We start from the raw sequence: 27786 nt of genomic DNA, 5'->3' as shown, positions 1-27786 counted from the left end.
CCGGTTTGGACGTGTCTGTTTAGTACAAGAAGGCGCTTCGAATCTCTTGAAAACTGGTGGTTTTTTTTCCGAGAGCAGTCAAATCAGACTCTCTCAAAGTGGTAAGTACGTGTCATCAGACGTCATTTTTTATCCAAAGCATTTTGTGGTTCCTTCTAAACGTGATGCATCTTAAACAACGTTTTTTCGCAGGCGTGTTACATACAGATATTCTGGTTATTTTTCGCCTAGTGACTATTAAATATGATATTTTGAGGATGATAACGAGGTCAGGCAATTGCTGACGTAAGGGAGTTCGTTTCACGAAAGTTCGGTTACATGTATATCAAGAGTTCCAGCGCTAATCCTCAAAACGTTACCCCGCTTTCTGTAGCCTCCGTATAGTTTCATTTTTTTGGGTCTTGGATATCTCTAGACAACGTCAAGTTACTTTTAGTGTTCGTAAATTAGGAGTATTGAGTTAACTTTCCCGTCCCAGGTGAATCACGTTTCAAGGAGACGAAACAAAATGTCACAATTAAATGAACTCTTAAAATGTCAAAGGGGTTTAGTAAAACACCTTGCATGAACCAATCGTCTTTCTAGATCGTTCTGTCTTTCCATCTTTTGTCCATTTCCATTTTTCGTGAAATGTTTGAAATGCGTGGGTTGAATTTCCCAAGAAAAAAACTCCCTTATGGATTAAAACACGACTTCCTTTACCAGAGACATGTTCGAAGTTTAAAATTTGTTTTTGTCCTATCATGAAAGAAATTTTGCAAGGGCTAGCGCATCTCAAGGAAGTTTTCCAAGGGCTGCTCAGCAATTTCCTCCTTTCTCTCCTAACCACTGTCGAGGCTCATCATGAATTCCTGTTTAACATAGATCTATTGCAAAGGTCAGATTGTTTCTCTGATACCAATCGAACGCCGGGGAAGGGGGGTGGGGAAGGGGGGGAGAACTCCCATATGAAAAGGTCGGGGGCACTCGTCGTACCTTTTAGGGATTAAAAAAGCGATTTTGGTACCTCTTAGGGTGTTTAGCCGCAAAAGGTCTACTGCGGGAGCTTTAGCGGTACTTTTTAGGGAATTGCGTCGAAGAATTATGACAGGAGACATTTGACAATCAACTAATTTCTAATTTTGTCTAATTAAAACCCATAATTTGGTACCTCTTAGGCGTGGAAAAAATTTCATGCCACGCCCACAAAATAGGATCTTGGTACCTCTTAGGGGTTCTTTTCAAAATTCCCGACGAGCACCCCGTCATTTTTATATGAGAGTCCCCCACCCCACAGGAATCGAGCATCAAGCGGATATATTTAATCATGTTAAATATTTTCGAGACGACTGATTAAAACTAAGTCATGTTGACCTTGAAGCCATCTTCCATCGCGGATTGTTCGTAATAAAGTTTGTAAAATCTGTTTGGTCGAAACCGAGATTGAGCCGGTTTGATAAACACATAAGGAGCAGGTAGTTTTCCAAAGGTATCGTGTACGTTCATCTCTTAATTTATTTGGCCCACTTGTACATAAAACTAAAACGTAGACAACAAGCTCATCCAAGTTCTGACGTTGAATTTTGCTTTTAAAAAAGAGATTCACCATGATTTACTGTCCTAAAACATTCCCATACAGTTGTCCAAACTCACAGTTAATATTTTCAGTTTACGACTGAAAAATGTGTTTCGAATACTACCATTCTTAGAGCAAATTTAACATTTTAAGTAAAAGGCACCTTACCTTATGGATCGTTTTCACTGTCACGCAACAAAAAAATAAAAGCGAAACCGCTCAATGAAATAAGCCAAAAACTTGGAATGTTGTAGGGAACACATTTATTAACGACCTCACCAATTCTCAGGTCCGTGCGGTTCATTGTTTCTGAGTTATTACCGCTGTGCACCAATATGGTGGCCAGAAATCCACACGAACATCTGGTATTCATTTAGCGATGAAAGCGCTTACTTTTCGCTCAAGAAGATAAAATACATGTGTATGAACACATCTCCTAATGTAGAGAAATTCAAAACGCTGTATTTTCGAGAAGAAAGACGTCATGGAAACTTGAAAAAAGATTCATTTCCAGGTCACCTCCAAACTCCGAAATCACTCTGCGGTTTTAATTTTAGAATTTGATGACGTCACTGCGAAAACCATGTTTTGTGATCATGAAAAATTAACGGCCAGTACCATTGAACACGACATCCTCATTATGAAGGGAGCGAGTATTCAACACGAAAATACGCGCAGAAGGCTCTATGCACAAAGACACCACTTACCAGGGGAGTGACAGGCAAGACTTTTACCGACACGGAAAAAAAAAAAAATAAAACAAACAAACTAAACGCAGACCTCGACTGGGTTTGCCCATAGGCAACCCAGTAATAAAAATGATACTGTTTTTTTTCTATAATCCGGCGTGGTTGCACTTTGCCCGAGGCCAAGAAAGCGAATTGTTTAAATTTCAACTCTGATTTAATTTGATGCAATGCAGACTTGTAATGCACGCTTAAGATATTATATTGCATCAGTAAAGACACTTTACTGCGATTTTCGTAATTCTTCGGAATCTTACCTTCAAGCGCGAAGCGCCAATTTGGCTTCCATCAATCAAATTTCCGAACAAAGCCGGGATTGGAGTTTTTGTTCAGTTCATCTGGGGTCCATGTTTCGTATACGTCCGTTTTTCCTCAAATCTATTATGAGCCGAAAGTGAAGGTGTCCAGCTGTTAACCCAAAAATTTAATAAAGTACAACCTTTTGTTTTGACTTCGCTCATTTCATTGTCAAACTTTATAACACTTGACAGAAAAAGAAACTTACAAAAACCCGGTATCTTGCCATCATTTGACACAGATGCTTCACTGTTTGACGAGTAAACATGCCGCGGTAACTTAATCACGGCGCCCGCTGAATTCCGGCCATGTCAATTTTCGATTTTGCAATTTACTTGAACGTAGCAAAAATCTCCCAAAATGTTTGTCGCTGATCGTAACTTTTTATATTCTATATTCACGTTTCAAAATTAATGTTGTTTTCATGTCGTAAATATTTCATTCTCGATCGACCGTCCCGGAAACTTCCTTCTGCTCTTTCTAAAAACTGTGTATCAATAGTTATTTGCTTTTTCATCAATATTTGTTTTGCATAAGCAAGCTAACAAAATCTGTACCTTGCTGAGTTCGCATTTGTTAGCGTTAATAGTATTTTCGGTCAGATGCTTCTGTTTTTTATGCGGGGTTCATTGTTTTGGTCTCCCATCCTAACACTAACCCCGCGCAACAGGGCTTGACTTCAGTGAAGTTTAGTATTACAAAGCTGTCAGATGCTCAGAGGGCACACTTGTGGTGCAAGGAAGTTGTGAGGGAACTTGAAAATTATCAACATGTCAGTCCAGAAGCCAATGTTTCTCGCTTCTCTTTTATTTGTTATTCTTCAGAGACTGGAATGCTGTATTTCAATACCACACAATTCAGCGCCTTCTGATTTTCTGTAACACGTACCACAGGCAACCCAGTGTATGCTTCACGGAAGCATCTCGATGTCATAAAGCTTTTCTTTCACCAAAGTTCAGATAAACAAATTGGGTTGAGAGTGTTTGATTATAGGAAGTTGCACGTAGGTGTCACGTAATATTCAGTCCTGCAACCCTTTTTGCCGTTTTGTTACTTGATTTGCCCACTGGTCTTTATGGCTAATTTTTAAAATTCTTTTGCTTACTAACATTTTGTTCTTTGCATCTGTTTCCAGTAAAATTAACTTCTAACCATGTCTTCAGAAGCAAATGGTAAGTTGGTCACCCTGTTCAATAGACCTCTTCCGGGACGAGACGGGACACGACAAAGAAATCACGGGTAATCTTTCGCCGGTCCCAATTTTGCCGCGATTTGTTTGGCCCCTTCCTGTCTGAGTCTCTACTGAGGATAAAGTGACTATCAAGACTTGCACATCATTGTTTTTCAGATGAGTGTCCCAATCATTTGTCTCTTCATAACGCCAAGTAGTTGGCCAAAAATCCTCGTGCTTGGCTCGCGCCCCTCATCGGAAACAAACGATTTGTGACTTTTCCCGCGGTTTGAGTCACCTACGCACAGCTGCGTTTTCTTCGATCCTTGATTGCAGTTGGTTTACTTAAATTCTTTTTATAGAACGCAGACCAAGAGAGTCGACTTATTGTAGAGCTGCTTTAAAGGCAGCGTTTAGCAGCAGTGCGATTGACGAACCATGTGTGAATCGGTCGAGAGAGTTTTCCTTGCAAGGCGCCTGCTTAGCCTGCATTTGCTTTGAGTCCACATTGCAATCACTTTTTCTAGTTTGATTTCACAAGCCAAAAGAGCCGCCTAAGAATAGACGTTGTTGCAGCGACTTGCGATTGCTTTCAGAATCTCGCGCCAAAAAATGCAAAACCAATAGTGACTTAAATACTTTTGTTCTTGGGCCATCGTAGTTTGATCAAAAATAAGACACAAACAGCAGTGATAATCATATTGAACTTTTTCACTTTGATAATGACTTGACGTTTCGTATGTGCTCTACATACATTTTCAAAAGTAACCGTTGAAATTTAAAACAGCTATTTATATATAACAAATCGGATGAGGGGACTGGAACCTAGATTAAGCAAATACTTAACAGTAAAATATATAATAATAATAATTATAATAATAATAAAAACAGAAAAGATTAATAAAGCATCAGCTTTTCACTTCCGACGTTGACATTGAAAGCTGGCTCAAGTTCTTGAATAAGGAAGGTCTCTTTTATTTTACAATGATAGTCAGTTTTTCCCTTCGCTAAAATATCAAAATGATCCCTCTTGATGTTATGTCCAGTGGCCTTGACGTGGTCAGCAATGGCTGAAGTATTGTCATTTTTAGCTAGGGCCTTAAAATGTTCGGTTTTTCTATCGTGAAGCCGCCGTTTAGTTTTACCGATGTAAAAACCATTACAATCCCAACAATTTGCTCTGTAAATAACTCTGGATTGTTGTGAACGATTAATACGGTCCTTGTAAGGAAAGAAAGATTTTATACATACTTCAGCCATTGCTGACCACGTCAAGGCCACTGGACATAACATCAAGTGGGATCATTTTGATATTTTAGCGAAGGGAAAAACTGACTATCATTGTAAAGTAAAAGAGACCTTCTTTATTCAAGAACTTGAGCCAGCTTTCAATGTCAACGTCGGAAGTGAAAAGCTGATGCTTTATTAATCTTTTCTGTTTTTATTATTATTATAATTATTATTATTATATATTTTACTGTTAAGTATTTGCTTAATCTAGGTTCCAGTCCCCTCATCCGATTTGTTATATATAAATAGCTGTTTTAAATTTCAACGGTTACTTTTGAAAATGTATGTAGAGCACATACGAAACGTCAAGTCATTATCAAAATGAAAAAGTTCAATATGTTTATCACTTTCCCGCCCTTTGGGCCGGCTGCACGCACTTTCTCTGCGTTATGATTGGTTCGGTTCGATTGTTTGTCTAGGATCATTGGGATTGGCTAATTGAACTAAATATCCAGGCGGGGACATTTAACCTAATACAATTTGACATATAGCACTTCTTTATTTCCGGCTTTTGTTTTTAGTTACTCTTTCAGACACCGACAACAACCCCGGGACGCCAGTCAAAACAACAGCAATTGTCCTGTATTCTTTTATCATAACTATAGCATTGGCTGGGAACATTTTTGTGATTTACATACTCTTCAGAAAAATCGAAACAAGACGCTTAACAAGTTTTATGTACGTGAACCTCGCGGTGGCTGATTTGCTAGTAACTTGCTTTGCCATGCCTTGGCAATTGCAGGCCATTCTCATGGACACGCGATGGTTTGGTGGAGCCTTCGGCGAATTTCTTGCCAAGTTTGTAGTTTTTACATTCTTCGTTGCGGTCATGGCGTCCGTCTATTCCTTGACTACTATCGCGTTCGACTCCTTTTTCAGCATCGTACTTTCCCTTCGACAATTTCCGCGGTTTCGGAACCAAAAAATCCTCGTACCGAGTATCTGGCTTTTTTCGATGTGCGCCATGTCCCCTTGGCTACTCATAATTAAAGTTCGCAATCCAACAGGACAATCCTTTGTAATTCACCAAGAATTTTCGCAGTTTGGCGATAAGAACTCAGCCATGAAAGGTGTTTTTCTCTATGTTGTAGCCATATTCTATGTATTCCCTTTGGCTATCATGAGCTTTCTTTACGGATGTATTTGCCAAAAACTGCGTTCACACAAAATTCCGGGTGCGTCTGTAAGCCATGACAAAGCGCGCCTACGTATGAACAAAACAAAACGGCAAATGATCAAGACGTCTATTGCTATTGTAATTCCGTTCGCACTATGTTGGCTTCCAGCACATATCTGTCACGTGATGTTTGCCGTCGATCGTGTATGGGCGTTTAGAAAGTTTCCCTTTTTCTACTACTTCATGTTGGTGAGTTTCTGGTGTGGACACGCCAATAGCGCGGTCAACCCCTGGATGTTGATCTACTTCAAGAAGCGGTTTCGGGCGGAGTTTGGTAAAATGGTCACTCATCCGTTGTCGCACATGTCTACGACAAGCCACTTTAACTTCCGGGAGACATCCAGATTTTTGTCAAGTTACAAGCTCTTTATAAACTATACTGGATACTTGCCATAATTTTAAGAAAGTAAGAAAGGAGAACGCTTATGACAGTTACAACGTCTCCTTCGTAGTAGTAACTCGCAACGCAGTCACGCAACCTGTCACGTGCATAGCCGCCACGCAACGCTTGGGACGCCGAAGACGTCACCTCAAAATATAACTTTGCAATATAGTAAGTCTTTGGCGATTTTTCCATCTCCTTCACGTCGTACAATGTGGGCGAAGTATTCTAAAAATCAATTAGTACGAGCGGTTTCAGAGTAAAAATAGAGGATGGAAGGTTCACATTTGTACGCTCGCGTTGTCGTCAAAACCTTAAAAGGGACTTTAATCAAGGGTGACGGTCACGAAAACGTCGCCTAAAAATATGAGGGAATTTAACGATCTACTACGGCGACGGCCGGCGACGAAAACGTCACTTTAAAATGTTTCCAGTTCTTACTGTCGGCTTCGATGACCTTTAAACACCAGCGAGATTAAGTGGATAGCGATGAAGATAACTAGAGCCTCTTCTTAAAATAATCATTTTTGCCATTCCAAGTCGTTTGGCATGGTGTGTGTGCGCGTGTGTATCAACTTTCCAGGATTAAACTGTGTATGAACGGCGTGGATACTGAAAAGTTTATCGTTGGGTACTTAAATCACCACCAACAACGACAACGCCCTAAAACAGTAATGATGGCTGGGTTTTCACGACAGCCGTTGTCTCGCTTAACCTTCCTTAAATTGGTTTGTTTGCAGACTTCGTTAAGCGACTTTAAAATGATACGTGTTTTCACGGGTAAGATTAAATGAGGAGGGAGCACGTGCCAATACAATAATAATAATAATAATAATAATAATAATAATAATAATAATAATAATAATAATAATAATAATAATGGCACGCCTGTACTATTTCCGATTTGAATAACCGCAAGCGACTCCTCATTGGCCGAAAGTAATTGCCAACTCGCTTAAGCTACCTTGGTTTGGTGGCTTAAATTTAATGAGAATGCCATTGAATTTTGCCGTCTCGCTTAACATTAAGCGAGTTGAAAAAGCAACTATTTTCACCCGATTTCCGGTTGTCAGTTGCTAAGCGACCTTAAAAACCGCTGGTGAAAACACGGCCATTATTGGCTAAATGATAAAATTTTACTGCGCTGCACGTGCGACACGCATTTTTGTACATTTTTCTCCCGTACTGAGCACGTGATCAGATTTCAGAATTGTGACAACGTGTGCATACGGCTGTGAATCTTTCATTCGAGCTCTTTTTACTTAAAATCCGTTCGTATCAATCCAGTTATAGGATAGTCCGCCCATGTTGTACAACATGGAAAAGATGGAATGATTGTGAAATGTTGAAACGCTTTCGTCGACAGAACGCCAAAGAAACGTACTGTGGAACCCTGTCAACCGGCCTAAAAAAAATGGCCGTATAACCGGGGTACTAGGGTGAAATTCATGGCTATGGGGCCGTAGCATTTTTCTCTTTAATGAACAACGGGAATGTACGTAGTAATTGAATAAAATACTTGAAACTTCGCTCAGTAGGTAAAACGCTTAAAATTGTTAAGTGTACCGCACGTTCTGAGCCTAAAATCAAAACAAGAACAGGCTCTGCTTACTATCCTTCTAAAAAACGGAAGCCGGCCAAATTACCAAACCGAAAGACTTGAGTATCCATCTTGTTTTTGTTGAAAGCACAATAACTTAATCCCCTCGCGATTTGCCTTACTGGGTGTTACAGTAGTGTCAAGTTCATGTTTGTAATGAAAACAGGGAGGAGCTGTTGCTGACAGTACTTTGTAAAGTAAATCGGCTGTTCGATTACCGTGTCACAGTAGTTTCTAAAATTTAGCGCGAGTGGCAGCATTAACGGGGTGAAATTATAGAGGATTCTACTGTTTGCGATTTAAAATTGTGGCCGTTGGCCGTATTAACGGGTGACCGCATTAAAGAGAGTTTTGCTATAAGAGAATGGAGGGCCGTTTTGCCGGGCCAAAAAAAAAGTGGTCGCAATAACGAAGTGATGGCCGTGAGGCGGGGTTCCACTGTGCACAGCTATTGTTTTGTTCCGTGAAGTAGGGATTTTTAGATCTGCGACGGCCACGTCACGTCGACGAAAACGTCGCTTCAAATATAACTTTGCGAAATCGTAAGTCTTTGGCGATTATTCCATCTCGTTCAAGTCGTACAATGCTGGCAAAGAAAGATAGATAGATAGATATACCTTTATATAAACACGATAATGTTTAAAGAATCCTAAAAATAAATTAGTAAGAGCGGTTTCGGAGTAAAAATAGAAAATGATACTGTTGTTTTGTGACGTTCTCGTTAACGACCGCCATGGCTACTTACTTAAACCACAACTTTCTTACTTAACGTCCCTGGTATCATGAACAGTAACTCAAGCTAGGTTGGCGTTTTGCTCGATAAAACGTTTCCATGATGCAATTGAAATGTTCATACGTAGAATAAATAAAAGCAAGAAATTCGAGACAACACAGATAAATGCAAATGACTTTCAGTTGAGAAAAGATAACTTTAGATGTTGTACAAAAGAGATGAAGTAATTTTATTTAAATATGTTGATCAATTTACTCCGTTGTTTTACAACTAGCTGTTCTCAGACAATAGGAATTTAGCGTTTTCGCCCAATAAAACTGCTTCTATTCCTGATTTGCATTTGAGTTAGTTCTTCAAGTGGGAATCTCTTTGTGTCAGCCGCTGGTCAATCTTTTCTACGTCGACTGATTTGGAACGAGTTTTCTTAGACGCGGAGCCACCTCTTGAATCGTCACGTGATCTTTTTAAAAGATTGCGTGACAGACCGAAGAATGTTACGAGCACCGTAAAGAAACTTTAAAGGCATCGACCTTCAGGTCATCCTTTAATAACCGCGATTGGTCTCAGCTTGATGGCCTTTTCGCTGATCCCTGCATCGTGATCTGAAAAAAAAAAAGTGACAAGAATTTTCAGTTGAAAGCGAGTCACCCGCAGCATCCGAACTACTCCATGCAACGTGACGTTACATCAGAACTCTATTGCTGACATCACGTTAGAAACCTTACTAAATATCTCTAGTACTCTATCACATCGAAATTTCGGTATTTTATGCAGGAAATTAAGCGGAGAGCGAGCATTCAATTGTTTTCATTCACAAACTGACCCGTCGGTAAATAAGTATAGGCAATCATATGATTTCGAGCAAATAAGCACAAGTAGATGTTTCAAACTAACAAAATCATTCAACAGCAAACTTGGAAACTTTGTAATTTGAACTTCTCTTAAAATACACGAGATCTTTTTGAGATGGACAATAGATTTCTATTTTAGCCAATCAGAAATGAGTCATTTTTTCGTGTATAGTGTTATCATTATTACTATTCATGGAGTTTTCCCAGGCGGAAGGAGGGGGGGGGAGGGAAGATCCTTGTTCCCTTTAAAAATTTGGTTGTGTTCCCTTGTCCCCGAAATTACTTCAAAACTTGTTCGCAGCTTTTTGATCCCTAAAATGATTTATATTCCCTTGTTCCCTAAGATATTGTGTCGTTGTTCTCCTGTTCCCCAGTTCAGATTAGGCACCTTCCCTTGTTCTCCAAAACCACTGGGAGGGCTTCATTAATGGCATTAACTCATTTTTTTGAAATGTACTCACAAGTGTTGATGACATCAGTTACATTTTTGTATGATTCAGGAGCCTGGGAACAAAAAAAAGATAATCGAGGAATGATTCAGAAAAAAAATCTGCAAGGATTGCAGACTTCTTAACAGGGTTTTAAACACGTAACAGTGGGTTTCCGATGAAAGAAGGATTACAACGCTCACTGTCGATCCTCTCTGCAAGTTTGAAGATATAGCAAGATGCCGTCTCAAGCAACAATTGTTTTCGTTTGTCTGAAGTTGACATACATGTATTAAAGTTCACGCTTTCCGACACTTGATGAAAAGTCAGGTAAACCAAACAGGCTTTGTCGGTGACCCGAAATCTTTATCATGGATAAGAGAAGAGTGGTTGAACCATAAGGAAGGAAGTTCCTCTTTAACAATAGAAAAAAGCTAAGACTCAAAGGATTGTTATTGTTTTTAACCTGAGGAAGCTCATGAAATCTCGGTTAGTAACAATCACTACAATGGTTTTGATGAGCCAATTTTAAAAAATGACATTTGACCCACTTTGACTCATTACAAGGTTCAACAAATAGTCTAATCACTTTTTGCTGTTTGAACGAGAATGTTCAAGTGCAATACGTTTTATACACGATTCTGATTGTGTTCCAGATTATCCTTTTAGGAACTTGCAAGGTGTTGAACAACTTCGTGTGCCCTATGTAGGGGCCTAGTTAGTGGGGTTGTGTCTAGTCTGTATTTCAAATCTTGAGGATTGTGTGTCGCTGTTGGAATGTTGTACAACACCTCTGCAAAGCTGTTCCTGGTTTACAATAGCTGCCTTGTCATCAACACTTTTCCAATTGGCAACGTGGTGGGTGTTGCTGGTTGTCTGAAACTACCTGCCCTGCTTGTTCAAATTGGCATTTACTGAAGCAAAATGGGAATGTTATCTTTGTCTAAGTGTATCGTTCAAAAGAAAACACAAGCAAAAATCGGAAAGGCCAAATTTCGCCTGTCTTGTATCAGATCAATTTTTAAGGCTCTGAATTTTTTGCAGTAGCTAAAACATTTAAAACAGCCTCTAAAGCATTCAAATCAAAGCCAGTTTCAGAACTTAATCACTCAAAATGTGTGATGTTGTGTCATTTTTCAATAAACTACTGGAGGTTTGGATTGAGATACTGCCTAATAGTAAAGCTAGAAGTTCAAGCCAGGATCCCAGCCAGGATCTTTCGTCAAGATTTCCAACCCTCATTCTAGTGACCTAATTACTAAAATGAGTGTTTAATCCTAATCACTAAAACGAGTACTTAGACCTAATCGCTAAAATGAGTGCTTAAACGCAATCACTAAAATAGGCGCGTAGTTCTAATCACTAAAATGGGAGCGTAGACCTAATCACGAAAATGAGCGCTTAGTCCTCATCACTATCATGAGTGCGTAGACCTGCATTGTAATCACTAAAATGGGCACGTAGACCTAATAATCACTAAAAGGAACTTGTAGACCTACTCACTAAAATGACTGCTTAGACCTGGATTTCACAGGATACTGGCTTGGATCCTGGCCCCAAATCCTGCTCTGAATCATTGCTCGAGATCCTGGCTTGACGTTTAGGTACCTGAGTTTACATTATGTTTCGCCGGTATGAACTCCAAACAAGCTCTTTTCCAAACCCGCATTCAAACCTCTTAAAACTGGTCCCGATAAAGGCTTGCAGCCGGCCAAAAAAACAAACTCCCGTAATGTCAAAATATTAATTAATATTTATTGGCTGATACTGCATACTAATTACTTATTGAAGGCAGTCAGGCCACTTGGTTTTATAATTTTTTTTTAGCCTCCAGAAGTCTCATCAAGGAATTATGACATGCTGTTTCCGGCCTCTCTCTCAAGCTTTAATGCAAATACAGTGCTCCTTCTTTTAAAAAGAAACACGATTAAAGCACAGGGTAGCATCTTCGAAAATAGAGGACGTAAAATCATTTCAGACGCAAACGAATTACTCGGCCCAAATCAATGACTGAAAAATGAAAGGTACTCCTCGGCCTTAATAGACCATATTCGTATTCTCAGTATTGGAATGGAACTAGCTTGCAATGGAGGCTAATGCAGGGGAACAAATTAAAAAGCATTTGCATTTGAAAAGATTCCCCCGCATTAGCCTCTATTGCAAGCTAGTTCCAGTCCAATACTGAGAATACGAATATAGTCTATTGTATCATCCATTTTTGATTTTCCGGCGTTAACTATGAGCAGTGAGTTGCAACAGAGTTGGCAGTTTCAAACTGAGTCCACTTCAAGAAAAACTTACTTCCATTTCTCATTGGTAAATTTGAAAGCGTTATGCACGATAGATTGAGGAAAAGAAAGACCCTAGATTATATATATTCACCGTTGCTCAAAACAGTACTCTGCACTGACATTTTGTCATTTCCTCTCCAAATAATAAAAATGATATACTATAATGGTTCGGTCGGTTCCGTATCGGTGTGACAACAACTTGTTTTCAATTAAAATTATGTCTTCTAACAAAAAGCATGGCATTAAGCGTGGATCATTTTAATTATTTTGATTCGGTTCAACCCATCTTAATCTGTGAGGAATAAGCGATTTTTTGCGGTTGTTTCGACTCCTTGTTTACCTTTTGGTGACAATTGAAAACTGAACTATAAGGTAATATGACAAGTAATCTCGCGGAAAGAAAATAGCTGAAAACAAACGAAAACTATCTATATGATTTTGCTGCATATATGGAAGCAGCTTCGAGATGCTCAAGTCGACCGCTCGCTGAGATTTGTTTAGGTTAAGAGTTTTTCTCCAGGATCACCTGAGGTGGACATTACATTTCAAAGAGAGAAAAAGGTATATTTTGTATTACTAGAGATTACTAGAACTCGTGAGCGAATCGAAACTGTCGTGCTTGTCTTATAATACGTTTTCCGAAGTTAAAGTACTTTTAAGTTTTATATGAAAAAGGAAAGGAACTTGACTTATTATAAGTGTGTAGTCGTTCTAGCGCTGGAGCACTAATTGGGACATTGTAAACTGAATTTAACAATAAAATCAAGTCAAATGTTGGTTTTTTGAGGAAAGGGGAAACCGGAGGACCCGTAGAAAAACCTCTCGGTGCAGAATAGAGAACCAACAAACTCATCCCACATGTGACGCCGAGTCTGAAAATGGAAGCAGGGCCACATTGGTGGGAGGCGAGTCCTCTCACCACTGCACCATTCCTGCGCTCTATTTTACACTCTCATGTCTTTCATTATAAAATCTAATAGTTTTTAGGTGTTACGTTGAACTACCAACTCTACGTACTTAGCGCGGAAAAGGGGAAAATCTCAATACACTCTCGCCGATGATGCCGACTTTGCATCCATTTCTTTACAGCGCAAAACTGTTCGGTTCAAGTTCTACTGACTACAACTCAACTACACAATCTATAACAACCAAATCACATGAAGAGCAAATTCAACCCCTTTTAATTTATAGCGCGCGCGCCAGTAGCCATGTGTGACTGAGTAAAGCCCTCCTTTTCCTCAGTTAACACAGCGCTATTTCTCAGTGCAAAACGAAAGGCTTTCTAGTGGTCCGTAAATTAAAACTAAACGGGAAAAGACGACACTGACTGACATCGTTCGCCACATGCATGCAAACAGTTGGGAACTTCGGACCTGACCATCAGGTGGACGATTTCGTAAAGAGGCATGAAATTTAAAATTGGGAAGACCATCGCAGGAAACTAAAGCAATTGCAAAGGAAGCTCGAAAACATTTAGGCTTACACGAGATTAGGGGCCGCGGAGTACGTTTGATAGTGGGCAGCCCCTAGGGATTCGAACTCATGACCGTGCGATTAAACTGCACTTGCTGTACCAACTGAGCCATGAAGCCAGTTTGGAGCTGGTCGCTTGCGAGGTCAAGTTTATCTCGTACCAGGTGAAGTTAAACGAAATGATGCTTTATAATATTTTATAAATTTTTCATGTATTCTCAAAAAGTCGTCCAGAAAATACCCTTGGAACAGGGCTTACAAACCTTTCATTTTCTATTTTTACTCTGAAACCGCTAGTACCAAATTTATATTTAAAGAAAATACTTCAACCACAATGTACGATGTAAACGATATGGAATAAATCGCGGAAAAATTACTATACTGCCCAATATATTTTGAGGGCCAGTTTTCGTAGACGTCGCCGAGATCTTCAAGTTCCTGTTTTGAAAATGAATGCAGCCAGGTGTAAGGGAAGTTTTAATTAAACCAACAAAAATTATTATTATATATTGGTGTCACCAGCTCGATTTTGATTGGCTATAAGCACGCAGCTAATTCTTGCTTGCTCTGTTTCTCTTACGTCATACCTACAAACAATAGATTTTATATATGTAGAATTGACGTCATACCTACAGACAATAGTTTTATGCATGCACAAGTTTTGTCATGGCGGAACTCAGCTCAGGAATATGCATAATAAAACAATTATTGAATTCGGTTTTCGCATGTTAGCGATAATTATCAAGGCCTCAGTCCCCAAAAAAAGACATACTCGTACTAGGTCACCTTTAAATGCCATGTAATAACAATTACTTCGTGAGGTTCACTACAGAATTGACATGATATTCAAACCGCGGGCAGATGTAGTGAAAACTATTACTAGTAATTAAGCAAATGACTCACATCCAAACTTTAGAGGGCCAAAAACAAGAGAAAAGGCAAGAAAACATTTATTCCATGAAGCAAAAGTAATTTCTGCTTTGGGTGACCACCAATGATGTTTGGTGTGGTCACAAAAAGTCACGTACCACTTTGTCTTCTGACACAATTTCATTGGCTTTATGAAAAAGAGTACTTCTATAACGCTTCACCATGCAGCCGAGACGAATGTGCTGACTCCAGCAGGCTGTATTTCCATATTTGAAAAGATCTGTTCTGCCTTAGGAGTATGGTGTGAGTCAGCTCACGGGACACTTTTCTCTGAACCGCCATGCATGCGAGTTGAGGCATACAAGCCGGAGGATGGCGGTTCAGAGAAAAGTGTTGGCGAGCTGACTCGCACCAAACTACTGCCTTATGCCGCATGCATTTAAAAAGTTTCCTTCGCAATGATCTCAAGGCAAGCAACGTTGTCCGCAAAAAAAGCTCCAACCATGTTATGATCGACTTTGGGTAGAGCGTTAAGCCATAATTGGTTTGGGCTCAAACTAGGAAAGCCTGTGGTTAATTCAGCACTAAACGCTATTTAGCCCCCGAAGTGAGAAGTGAATGCCGTTACAGCTTTGCCAGTGACATTTTTTTTATTGGAACGAATGCTAAAGGCGGTATCCTCCCGGGTATTAATATTCTGAACGATGGGATCTTATCGAAGAGTCCGAACACTGGTAAGAGATTCTACTACATTAACCGAAAGGCCTTGGGAGAGACCTAGCCCAGAGATTTTTACGAATACAATTTCTGAAGTAAGATTTTAGGATCGGAAATCAAAGTACATCGTTCCGAGGTAAGCAGCGAAAGGAAGTGCGAATTGTCCTAAAATTCGGTGCACGTTTTAACTAGCATCGGTCTACCGTGTAGCAAATTGAATTGATACCCATGCACAGTTTTAGAGATATCTTTAAGTGATTGATTAGTTAATAATCAATAAAAAGGAACAAATCCACGAAAAAGGAATCACCAAAAGATTTTCAGCGCTTCTTGGTTAATAATTTGAGGGGCATTATCATAATGAGACAATTAACCATCAAGAACAGGTTCATGCTTCAATAATCCGGCATGTGTGAAATAAGCGAGTTCAGAGTTTCAAAAAAACTGCGCGCGTCGGGATAAAAGGCGAGCACATTAAAAAAAAAGAGAGAAAATATTTCTAATGCATATTCTTGCAACAATTTTACGATCACAAAAATGACACTTATATACTTGTTTTTAGCTTACTTCCACTTCAGGAGTGAAAGAAATCCATGGCCTTGTATGTTCTCTCCCTGGTTAGTTCCTGTTCGATTCCTTTACACTTTCACCACTTTAATATTTGATCAGGTAAATGTTAGCCTTTAAGCCTGAACAAGACATCAGCGATGCAAATCATGCATTTACAAACGTTTCTATTACTAGCCTTTAAAAAATGAACGATGTGAGCCCTGCGCCGGAATTTATTACTGACTTCTACTCAGGTACTTATTGCAGCTAGCACAACCCCACACAGATAGCACAAGTTGAAAAAAAAAAAAAAAGCAGAAACGATAAAGGCTTTGAGAAAAATGATACATAGCTTCCAGGGAGTGGACAAACTTTCTACAGATGCGCAAGATGTACATACATTTAGATAGTTTACCCATCAGAAGAATATCGCATTGTTACCAGTGGAGTGGCATATTCCTACAAAAATACAGATAGACTTACTTAACAATATCGCAAATTTAGTCGGGTAATGGCATTTCAATTTTTCCAAGTACAACTAGTTCCTAATTCTTAGATGCCCAAATCATGACACATTTCGAACTTTTCTCAAGGAAACATCGTTGTTATTTCGGACCCATGTACTTTGAGTTAAGTCATCACCTAGTCATCGCATTAGTTGACTAAGGCAGATCTTCTATACCCAAAAACTTCAAAATAATTAAAGAGCCACTGTCATGCAAAATTTGCTGTTTTTATGTTTAAAATGGGTAAAAATATCTCTTCAATACTACTTTAACTCACATATACAACATTCCTGACAACCCACTGACAAGATATGAAATATATTTATGGCACAAAGAGCTATCTATTCATATTTAATTTTTGACCACTTCTGAACATACGGTCTCCAAACTTAAAAATAAAACTGGCCAGCTTTTTTCAAGTTTCAATCCATTTCCATCCTTCACTCCATCCTCGGCTGCAAACAAAAAAGAATGGATTCCGTGCACTTCAATGGCTATTGGCAACAAAACTGCAGCATTATTTTACGGTATTCATTATTGCAAAGACGTCCTTTAGTGTTTTGATGTTTGACTAGAATAGCGGGACACAACCTCCTTTAAACTTCGTAGAAAACAGCGCAGGAGTAATTATGATCTCTTCAGTGAATCAAAGCCTAATAATATTGTCTTGGCTATAATGAAAGACTGGGTTATACTGTACTCATGGGTGTGCCACCTAAAAAACAGCCTAATAATATTATCTTGACTCTAACAAAACACTGGGTTATACTGCAATCGTGGGTGCGCCACCTAAAGTACAGCCTAATAATATTATCTTGACTCTAACAAAACACTGGGTTATGCTGTACTCATGGGTGCTTCACCTATAAAAATACAGCCTAATAATATTATCATGCCGCTATCCGGAAACGTTCATTGCGATCTTTAATTAATCGCATGCTGGTGGGGGTGATACAGAACGTCAGATGGGAAAAAATTGTCTTCGATTAACGTTGCCTCAATTAAACTCTCGAATATAATTCACAGACTCGATGTTAATTCCTGTCATTGAATTTTTCAAGAAAATCAATAAGTCTAATGGTTCCCGTGACATTGCAGTTTTAATTCTCCAAGAAACAATTTGGCTTGACAGACAGACGACATACCGCTGTTTAATCATTTGCTATTTAACCACAACGTCTTTCCTTTTTGCAGGATTCAGTTGCCCGTTTGGACGTGTCTGTTTAGTACAAGAAGGCGCTTCGAATCTCTTGAAAACTGGTAGTTTTTTTCCGAGAGCAGTCAAATCACACTCTCTCAAAGTGGTAAGTACGTGTCATCAGCTCTCATTTTTTATCCAAAGCATTTTGTGGTTCCTTGTGAACGTGATTCATCTTAAACAACGTTTTTTCGCAGGCGTGTTACATACAGATCTTCTGGTTATTTTTCGCCTGACTGTTAAATATGATATTTTTAGGATGATAACGAGGTCAGGCACTTGCTAACGTAAGGGAGTTCGTTTCACGAAAGTTCGGTTACATGTATATCAAGAGTTCCAGTGCTAACCCTCAAAACGTTACCCGGCTTTCTGTAGTCTCCGTATAGTTTCATTTTTTTTGGGTCTTGGATATCTCTAGACAACGTCAAGTTACTTTTGGTGTTCGTAAATTAGTAGTATTGAGTTTCCCGTCCCAGGTGAATCAAGTTTCAAGGAAACGAAACAAAATGTCACAATTAAATGAACTCTTAAAATGTCAAAGGGATTTATTTAAGTAAAACACCTTGAATGAACCAATCGTCTTTCTAGATCGTTCTGTCTTTCCATCTTTTGTCCATTTCTATTTTTTGTGAAATGTATGAAATGCGTGGGTTGAATTTCCCAAGAAAAAAACTCCCTTATGGATTAAAGAACGACTTCCTTTACCAGAGACATGTTCGAAGTTTTAAATTTGTTTTTGTCCTATTAAAGAAATTTTCCAAGGGCTGCTATGCAATTTCCTCCTTTCTCTCCCAACCACTGTCGTGGCTCATCCCCCCCCCCCCCCCCGGCGTTCGATTGGTATCTTAGAAACAATCTGACCTTTGCAATAGATCTCTTTAAAAATAGAAAATATAGTGCAAAGGTTGCTCAAGACAACATGAACATAGGCGTTGTTGCAATATTTCGGCTGGCCAACACCAGCCTTCTTTCAGGTTTATTGAATGGATAAATGCTTGTTACAAGATCTTTATATTTACCGGAAATGACATAAAAAGGCTAGGTAATGTGTTATAAAAACGGAAATGCATAAAAAAGAGGAGAAAGAATAATACATGATAACAAGATGAAATTTTCTTTTGTTTTTTTCATCTTGTTATCATGTATTATTCTTTCTCCTCTTTTTTATGCATTTCCGTTTTTATAACACGTCACCTAGCCTTTTTATGTCATTTCCGGTAAATATAAAGATCTTGTAACAAGCATTTATCCATTCAATAAACCTGAAGAAGGCTGGTGTTGGCCAGCCGAAATATTGCAACAACGCCTATGTTCATGTTGTCTTGACCAACCTTTGCAGAAGAATTATGACACGAGACATTTGACAATCAACTAATTTTTAATTTTGTCTAATTAAAACCCATAATTTGGTACCTCTTAGGGGTGGAAAAATTTCATGCCACGCCCACAAAATAGGATCTTGGTACCTCTAAGGGGTTCTTTTCAAAATTCCCGACGAGCACCCCGTCATTTTTATATGAGAGTCCCCCACCCCCCGGGAATCGAGCATCAAGTGGATATATTTAATCATGTTAAATATTTTCGAGACGACTGATTAAAACTAAGTCATGTTGACCTTGAAGCCATCTTCCATCGCGGATTGTTCGTGATAAAGTTTGTAAAATCTGTTTGGTCGAAACCGAGATTGAGCCGGTTTGATAAACACATAAGGACCAGATAGTTTTCCAAAGGTATCTTGTACGTTCATCTCTTAATTTATTTGGCCTACTTGTACATAAAACTAAAACGGAGACAACAAGCTCATCCAAGTTCTGACGTTGAATTTTGCTTTAAAAAAAGGGGTTCACCATGATTTACTGTCCTAAAACATTCCCATACAGTTGTCCAAACTCACAGTTAATATTCTCAGTTTACGACTGAAAAATGTGTTTCGAATACTACCATTCTTAGAGCAAATTTAACATTTTAAGTAAAAGGCACCTTACCTTATGGATCGTTTTCACTGTTACGCAACAAAAAAATAAAAGCGAAACCGCTCAATGAAATAAGTCAAAAACTTCGAATGTTGTAGGGAACATAGACTGCAAAACAGTCGTTTTCTTTCATTTTCGGAAGGCGCGAAGCGCCGTAAGCGTGATCCTCGCGTGTGAAGCGCGCGACGGGCGTGTGAGGCGAGAAACCGACTGTCGGCTTTTCATACAACAAATTTGTTCTAAGCAGGGGTTCGAATAATGTCACTAAGGTGTCAGAATTGTTTTACAGCTCCAACCACATCTTAAATTTGATCCTTATTTTCGCGGGAAATTAGTTGTGTTGTCATGTTCAGTCGTTTTCTCTTCGCTATTCGGAAGGCGCGAAGTTTCGTACGTTCGATTCAGTGGTGTTTTGGAAAGGAAAGGTGTTTGTTTTTTCTGTTCAATGAGTCAACACCGAAAAAACCCGCCCCACGTAGAGGAAGAAAACCAAAAGAAGCGACAGCGTCTGACAATTGCAGATTGTGCGGTTGTTTTAAAACGCAGTTTGGAAATGTTAGTTCAGCGGCAGAAAAGCTAAACTTATTTGATGTTATCTGCTCTTCCATAATGCTTTTGAGCGGACAAATGACAATAATTGTCGGGCGTTCGACTGAAGATGCATTTGACGAGTTGGAGGCTCTGTTTTTCGCCAAAACAAACAGCTGAAATATCAGGCTTTTTGCAAAGCCCGTTGGCAGCACACCAAAATCATCTCTTCCTTTGAGAGGCGATTCCACAGCTTTTTTTTGCTCCGATTTCAAAACATATCCTAAATCGCTCGCAAGCGCATCCCAATGTTGGAGACTGAAAATTATAGTCGTTGATTGCGTGAACTTAAGTAATTGTCGGTTTCGTTTCCTAAATCTTTATGAACAACAGATCAATTAGAGAACGTGACAGACACCGGAAATTCCGAAGTGATCATCTAGGCATGAATTTAAATTTATAATATTTCGATAACGTGGGATTTTTGACAGTGATTGAGAACACTAGAAATTGTGTTAAATAAACCTAAAATATTAAAACTTGTGACTTGTGGAGAACACTGCTTATTGAGAGGCGAGCATTCTTCATACCAAGTCCACGTCGTCCATTTTCCCGCGAGGTTACTGTTTTACTGTGAAACTGATACGGCGTCTATATCTTTTTGATGAGGTGTGATAGACATTTGATGACAGGCTGTGTCAGAATTAAACCAATGGGAATTTCCCGTTGCTGGAAGAACGGGTAATTTTGAACGAATTTAATATATGCATAGCGGACAGTCGTATTTTTTCGCGTCTCTCCCCATTCTCCCTCGCCGTTTCTACACTCGCTCCAGACCTTTAGTTGGAATATTTACTGCGTCTCTTGTGTTCGCAAAAAATACGACTGTTTTGCAGTCTATAGGGAACACATTTATTTATGACCTCACCAATTCTCAGGTCCGTGCGGTACATTGTTTCTGAGTTATTACCGCTGTGCACCAATATGGTGGCCAGAAATCCACACGAACATCTGGTATTCATTTAGCGATGAAAGCGCTTACTTTTCGCTCAAGAAGATAAAATACATGTGTATGAACACATCTCCTAATGTAGAGAAATTCATAACGCTGTATTTTCGAGAAGAAAGACGTCATGGAACTCGAAACTTGAAAAAAGATTCATTTCCAGGTCACCTCCAAACTCCGAAATCACTTTGCGGTTTTAATTTTAGAATTTGATGACGTCACTGCGAAAACCATCTTTTGTGATCATGAAAAATTAACGCCCAGTACCATTGAACACGACATCCTCATTATGAAGGGAACGTGTATTCAACTTTGTTTACGCAAAACGAAAGGTTGTACTTTATTAAATTTTTGGGTTAACAGCTGGACACCTTCACTTTCGGCTCATAATAGATTTGAGGAAAAACGGTCGTATACGAAACATGGACCCCAGGTGAACTGAACAAAAACTCCAATTCAATTTCCGGAGAAGGAGTTGATCATCTCGGTTTTGTTCGGAAATTTGATTGATGGAAGCCAAATTAGCGCTTCGCGCTTGAAGGTAAGATTCCGAAAAATTACGAAAATCGCAGTAAAGTGTCTTTACTGATGCAATATAATATCTTAAGCGTGGATTACAAGTCTGCATTGCATCAATTTAAATCAGAGTTGAAATTTAAACAATTCGCTTTCTTGGCCTCGAGCAAAGTGCAACCACGCCGGATTATAGAAAAAAAAGCAGTATCATTTTTATTGTTATTAAGTTTTTTTTTCACCAAACTGACCAAAGTTCAGATAAACAAATTGGGTTAAGAGTGTTTGATTATAGGAAGTTGCACGTAGGTGTCACGTAATATTCAGTCCTGCAACACTTTTTGCCGTTTTGTTACTTGATTTGCCCACTGGTCTTTATGGCTAATTTTCAAAATTCTTTTTGCTTATTAACATTTTGTTCTTTGCATCTGTTTCCAGTAATATTAACTTCTAACCATGTCTTCAGAAGCAAATGGTAAGTTGGTCACCCCCTTCAATAGACCTCCTCCGGGACGAGACGGGACAGGAAAAAGAAATCACGGGTAATCTTTCGCCGGTCCCGATTTTGCCGTGATTTGTTTGGCCCCTTCCTGTCTGAGTCTCCACTGAGGATAAAGTGACTATCAAGACTTGCACATCATTGTTTTTCAGATGAGTGTCCCAATCATTTGTCTCTTCATAACGCCAAGTAGTTGGCCAAAAATCCTCGTGCTTGGCTCGCGCCGCTCATCGGAAACAAACGATTTGTGACTTTTCCAGCGGTTTGAGTCACCTACGCACAGCTGCGTTTTCTTCGATCCTTGATTGCAGTTGGTTTACTTAAATTCTTTTTATAGAACGCAGACCAAGAGAGTCGACTTATTGTAGAGCTGCTTTAAAGGCAGCGTTTAGCAGCAGTGCGATTGACGAACCATATGTGAATCGGTCGAGAGAGTTTTCCTTGCAAGGCGCCTGCTTAGCCTGCATTTGCTTTGAGTCCACATTGCAATCACTTTTTCTAGTTTGATTTCACAAGCCAAAAGAGCCGCCTAAGAATAGACGTTGTTGCAGCGACTTGCGATTGCTTTCAAAATCTCGCGCCAAAAACTGCAAAACCAATGGTGACTTTCCCGCCCTTTGGGCCTGCTGCACGAACTTTCTCTGCATTATGATTGGTTCGGTTCGGTTGTTTATCTAGGTTCATTGGGATTGGCTAATTTAACTAAATTTCCAGGCGGGGACATTAAACCTAATACAATTTGACATATAGCACTTCTTTATTTCCGGCTTTTGTTTTTAGTTACTCTTTCAGACACCGGCAACACCCCCGGGACGCCAGTCAAAACAGCAGCAATTGTCCTGTATTCTTTTATCATAACTATAGCATTGGCTGGGAACATTTTTGTGATCTACATACTCTACAGAAAAATCGAAACAAGACGCTTAACAAGTTTTATGTACGTGAACCTCGCGGTGGCTGATTTGCTAGTAACTTGCTTTGCCATGCCTCTTCAATTGCAGGCCATTCTCATGGACAACAGATGGTTTGGTGGAGCCTTCAGCGAATTTCTTGCCAAGTTTGTAGTTTTTACATTCTTCGTTGCGGTCATGGCGTCCGTCTATTCCTTGACTACTATTGCGTTCGACTCCTTTTTCAGCATCGTACTTTCCCTGCGACAATTTCCGCGCTTTCGGAACCAAAAAATCCTCGTACCGAGTATCTGGCTTTTTTCGATGTGTGCCATGTCCCCTTGGCTACTCATAATTAAAGTTCGCAATCCAAAGGGACAATCCTTTGTAATTCACCAAGAATTTTCGCAGTTTGGCGATATAAACTCAGTCATGAGAGGTGTTTTTCTCTATGTTGTAGCCATAATCTATGTATTCCCTTTGGCTATCATGAGCTTTCTTTACGGATGTATTTGCCAAAAACTGCGTTCACATAAAATTCCGGGTGCGTCTGTAAGCCATGACGAAGCGCGCCTACGTATGAACAAAACAAAACGGCAAATGATCAAGACGTCTATTGCTATTGTAATTGCGTTTGCACTGTGTTGGCTTCCAGTACATATCAGTCACGTGATGTTTGCCGTCGATCGTGTATGGGCGTTTAGAAAGTTTCCCTTTTTCCACTACTTCATGTTGGTGAGTTTCTGGTGTGGACACGCCAATAGCGCGGTCAACCCCTGGATGTTGATCTACTTCAAGAAGCGGTTTCGCGCGGAGTTTGGTAAAATGGTCACTCTTCCGTTGTCGCACATGTCTACGACAAGCCACTTTAACTTCCGGGAGACATCCACAAAACGGGCTTCATCTAAGGCGGTGACATTAACAGATTTTTGTCAAGTTACAAGCTCTTTATAAACTATACTAGATACTTGCCATAATTTTAAGAAAGTAAGAAAGGAGAACAGTTATGACAGTTACAACGTCTCCTTCGCAGTAGTAATTCGCAACGCAGTAACGCAACCTGTCACGTGCATAGCCGCCACGCAACGCTTGGGACGCGGAAGACGTCACCTCAAAAGATAACTTTGCAATATAGTAAGTCTTTGGCGATTTTTCCATCTCCTTCACGTCGTACAATGTGGGCGAAGTATTCTAAAAATCAATTAGTTCGAGCGGTTTCAGAGTAAAAATAGAGGATGGAAGGTTCACATTTGTACGCTCGCGTTGTCGTCAAAACCTTAAAAGGGACCTCAATCAAGGGTGACGGTCACGAAAACGTCGCCTAAAAATATGAGGGAATTTAAGATCTACTACGGCGACGGCCGGCGACGAAAACGTCACTTTAAAATGTTTCCAGTTCTTACTGTCGGCTTCGATGACCTGTAAACACCAGCGAGATTAAGTAGATAGCAATGAAGATAACGAGAGCCTCTTCTTAAAATAATCATTTTTGCCATTCCAAGTCGTTTGGCATGGTGTGTGTGTGCGCGTGTGTATCAACTTTCCAGGATTAAACTGTGTATGAACGGCGTGGATAAAAAGTTTATCGTTGGGTACTTATGTCGCCACCAACAACGACAACGCCCTAAAACAGTAATGATGGCTGGGTTTTCACAACAGCCGTTGTCTCGCTTAACCTTCCTTAAATTGGTTTGTTTGCAGACTTCGTTAAGCGACTTTAAAATGATACGTGTTTTCACGGGTTAGGTTAAATGAGGAGGGAGCACGTGCCAATACAATAATAATAATAATAATAATAATAATGGCACGCCTGTACTATTTCCCATTTGAACAATCGCAAGCCACTCCTCATTGGCCGAAAGTAATTGCCATTTCGCTTAAGCTACCTTGGTTTGGTGGCTTAAATTTAATGAGAATGCCATTGAATTTTGCCGTCTCGCTTAACATTAAGCGAGTTGAAAAAGCAACTATTTTCACCCGATTTCCGGTTGTCAGTTGCTAAGCGACCTTAAAAACCGCTGGTGAAAACACGGCCATTATTGGCTAAATGATAAAATATTACTGCGCTGCACGTGCGACACGCATTTTTGTACATTTTTCTCCCGTACTGAGCACGTGATCAGATTTCAGAATTGTGACAACGTGTGCATACGGCTGTGAATCTTTCATTCGAGCTCTTTTTACTTAAAATCTGTTCGTATCAATCCAGTTATAGGATAGTCCGCCCATGTTGTACAACATGGAAAAGATGGAATGATTGTGAAATGTTGAAACGCTTTCGTCGACAGAACGCCAAAGAAACGTACTGTGGAACCCTGTCAACCGGCCTAAAAAAATGGCCGTATAACCGGGGTAGGGTGAAATTCATGGCTATGGGGCCGTAGCATTTTTCTCTTTAACGAACAACGGGAATGTACGTAGTAATTGAATAAAATACTTGAAACTTCGCTCAGTAGGTAAAACGCTTAAAATTGTTAAGTGTACCGCACGTTCTGAGCCTAAAATCAAAACAAGAACAGGCCCTGCTTACTATCCTCCTAAAAAACGGAAGCCGCCAAAATTACCAAACCGAAAGACTTGAGTATTCATCGCGCTTTTGATGAAAGCACAATGACTTAATCCCTTCGCGATTTGCCTTACTGAGTGTAACAGTAGTGTCGAGATCATGTTTGAGATGAAAACAGGGAGGAGTGTTGCTGACAGTACTTTGTAAAGTAAATCGGCTGTTCGATTACCGTGTCACAGTCGTTTCTAAAATTTAGCGCGAGTGGCAGCATTAACGGGGTGAAATTATAGAGGATTCTACCGTTTGCGATTTAAAATTGTGGCCGTTGGCCGTATTAACGGGTGACCGCATTAAAGAGAGTTTTGCTATAAGAGAATGGAGGGCCGTTTTGCCGGGCCAAAAAAAAGTGGTCGCAATAACGAAGTGATGGCCGTGAGGCGGGGTCCCACTGTGCACAGCTATTGTTTTGTTCCGTGAAGTAGGGACTTTAGATCTGCGACGGCTACGTCGCGTCGACGAAAACGTCACTTCAAATCTAACTTTGCGAAATCGTAAGTCTTTGGCGATGATTCCATCTCGTTCAAGTCGTACAATGCTGGCGAAGAATCCTAAAAATAAATTAGTACGAGCGGTTTCGGAGTAAAAATAGAAAATGATACTGTTGTTTTGTGACGTTCTCGTTAACGACCGCCATGGCTACTTACTTAAACCAGAACTTTCTTACTTAACGTCCCTGATATAATGAACAGTAACTCAAGCTAGATTAGCGTTTTGCTCGATAAAACGTTTCCATGATGCAATTGAAATGTTCATACGTAGAATAAATGAAAGCAAGAAATTCGAGACAACACAGGATAAATGCAAATGACTTTCAGTTGAGAAAAGATAACTTTAGATGTTGTACAAAAGAGATGAAGTAATTTTATTTAAATATGCTGCTCAATTTACTCCGTTGTTTTACAACTACAGTCCCGGACAAAATTGTTGAAACACTTTACAATACCTTGCCCTCCTACAATGTTGTTTTGACAATTGGGCTCAGAAACTGGCGTTAAAACAACATTGTGAGGGGAGAGTGAGCTGCGAAAGTTTCAGATCTGTATAGTCGTGGACTGTTCCAACGAATTTTGTCACAGACTGTATTTGTGAGGAATTTAAACTATTTATAGGACGTGCTGGCAGGGTCATAAGTGACACAACTTTGCAGTCGCCTTCATAACCGGTACGATAGCGCTGCGTAACTTTTTTATTCGTAACTGAGTTTGATGTACAGTGTTCGAATTTCTTTTGTTATATATGGACAATGATAAAATAAGCGAAATTGTTTAGATTTAGTTAAGAAGAGAGTCATGATCTGAAATATGGTTTTTCTTGCTGCCACTGATAGCGTGACAAGGGCACGAGCGTATTTGTTTTATCTCGCATTCAAAGGTTTTCTCTTCGTAAAGTAGCTAAAATGCGCTACATTTCTCCTAAAAGCGCTTGGAGATTAATCAATGACGATTTTCCTGGAACGGAAAGCACATACAAAGGTTTAACAGTTAAGAGAAAACCTATCCAGCCATTGTTTAATTCAGGACGCCCATGGAAGTTATGTTATAGAATGCAAGGGAGGCCCACAAGAGCGAAGAAGGCGGGGTTTTGACAATTGCTGTATCTGTGAGAAAAGTTTGTCGCTTTCTAACGTCTAAAGGATATTACTACCTACAATCAACAGAAAAGGACTTTCGACTTCTTGGATGTGCTAAAAAGATGAAGATTTGCTCTAAAAATGAGATGACAACATATTGAATATATATGGACGAAGGATGTTGCCTTTTACCTTGATGTAGTTTCCTTCAGGAGGTCGTATAAAATACTAACTGATGCGGTATTTTACATAAAATGACGATGCATCGCCAACTGTCAAATATTGTTACGGCTTAAAATTAGTTTGCACATATACATGTATGTTTTACCCGGCCCAATGTTACGCGAGTAGCTATAGAACTTCGTAAGACCCGGAAAATTTAAAAGAATACTTTTTATGTTAGTACA

General features: G+C 39.6%; 2 protein-coding genes across 5 annotated transcripts; both read left to right on the top strand.

Annotated features, from left to right (window-relative positions):
• On the top strand, window positions 1-26569 carry LOC138056486 (neuromedin-K receptor-like). Of its 4 annotated transcripts, none has more exons than XM_068902294.1 (3): window positions 1-101; window positions 22293-22329; window positions 23134-26569. In XM_068902294.1, the coding sequence occupies exons 2-3, from the start codon at window positions 22311-22313 to the stop codon at window positions 24195-24197; spliced, it is 1083 nt and encodes a 360-aa protein (XP_068758395.1). In that variant the 5' UTR covers window positions 1-101; window positions 22293-22310; the 3' UTR covers window positions 24198-26569. The 4 variants fall into 4 exon arrangements, with proteins under 4 accessions (XP_068758395.1, XP_068758393.1, XP_068758396.1 ...); XM_068902292.1 differs by lacking the exon at window positions 1-101 and adding an exon at window positions 17613-17940; XM_068902293.1 differs by lacking the exon at window positions 1-101 and adding an exon at window positions 21671-21882.
• LOC138055788 (neuromedin-K receptor-like) lies at window positions 5525-6632 on the top strand. Its single transcript, XM_068901660.1, has one exon. It carries the CDS (start codon window positions 5736-5738, stop codon window positions 6630-6632), a length of 897 nt encoding a protein of 298 aa, XP_068757761.1. The 5' UTR covers window positions 5525-5735.
• Window positions 26570-27786: the final 1217 nt, after the last annotated feature.

This window comes from Montipora capricornis, chromosome 7 (genome assembly GCF_036669925.1).
Source record: "Montipora capricornis isolate CH-2021 chromosome 7, ASM3666992v2, whole genome shotgun sequence".
In the NCBI taxonomy this organism is placed as follows: Eukaryota; Metazoa; Cnidaria; class Anthozoa; order Scleractinia; family Acroporidae; genus Montipora; species Montipora capricornis.
This window is presented reverse-complemented; position numbering and strand designations above follow the sequence as displayed.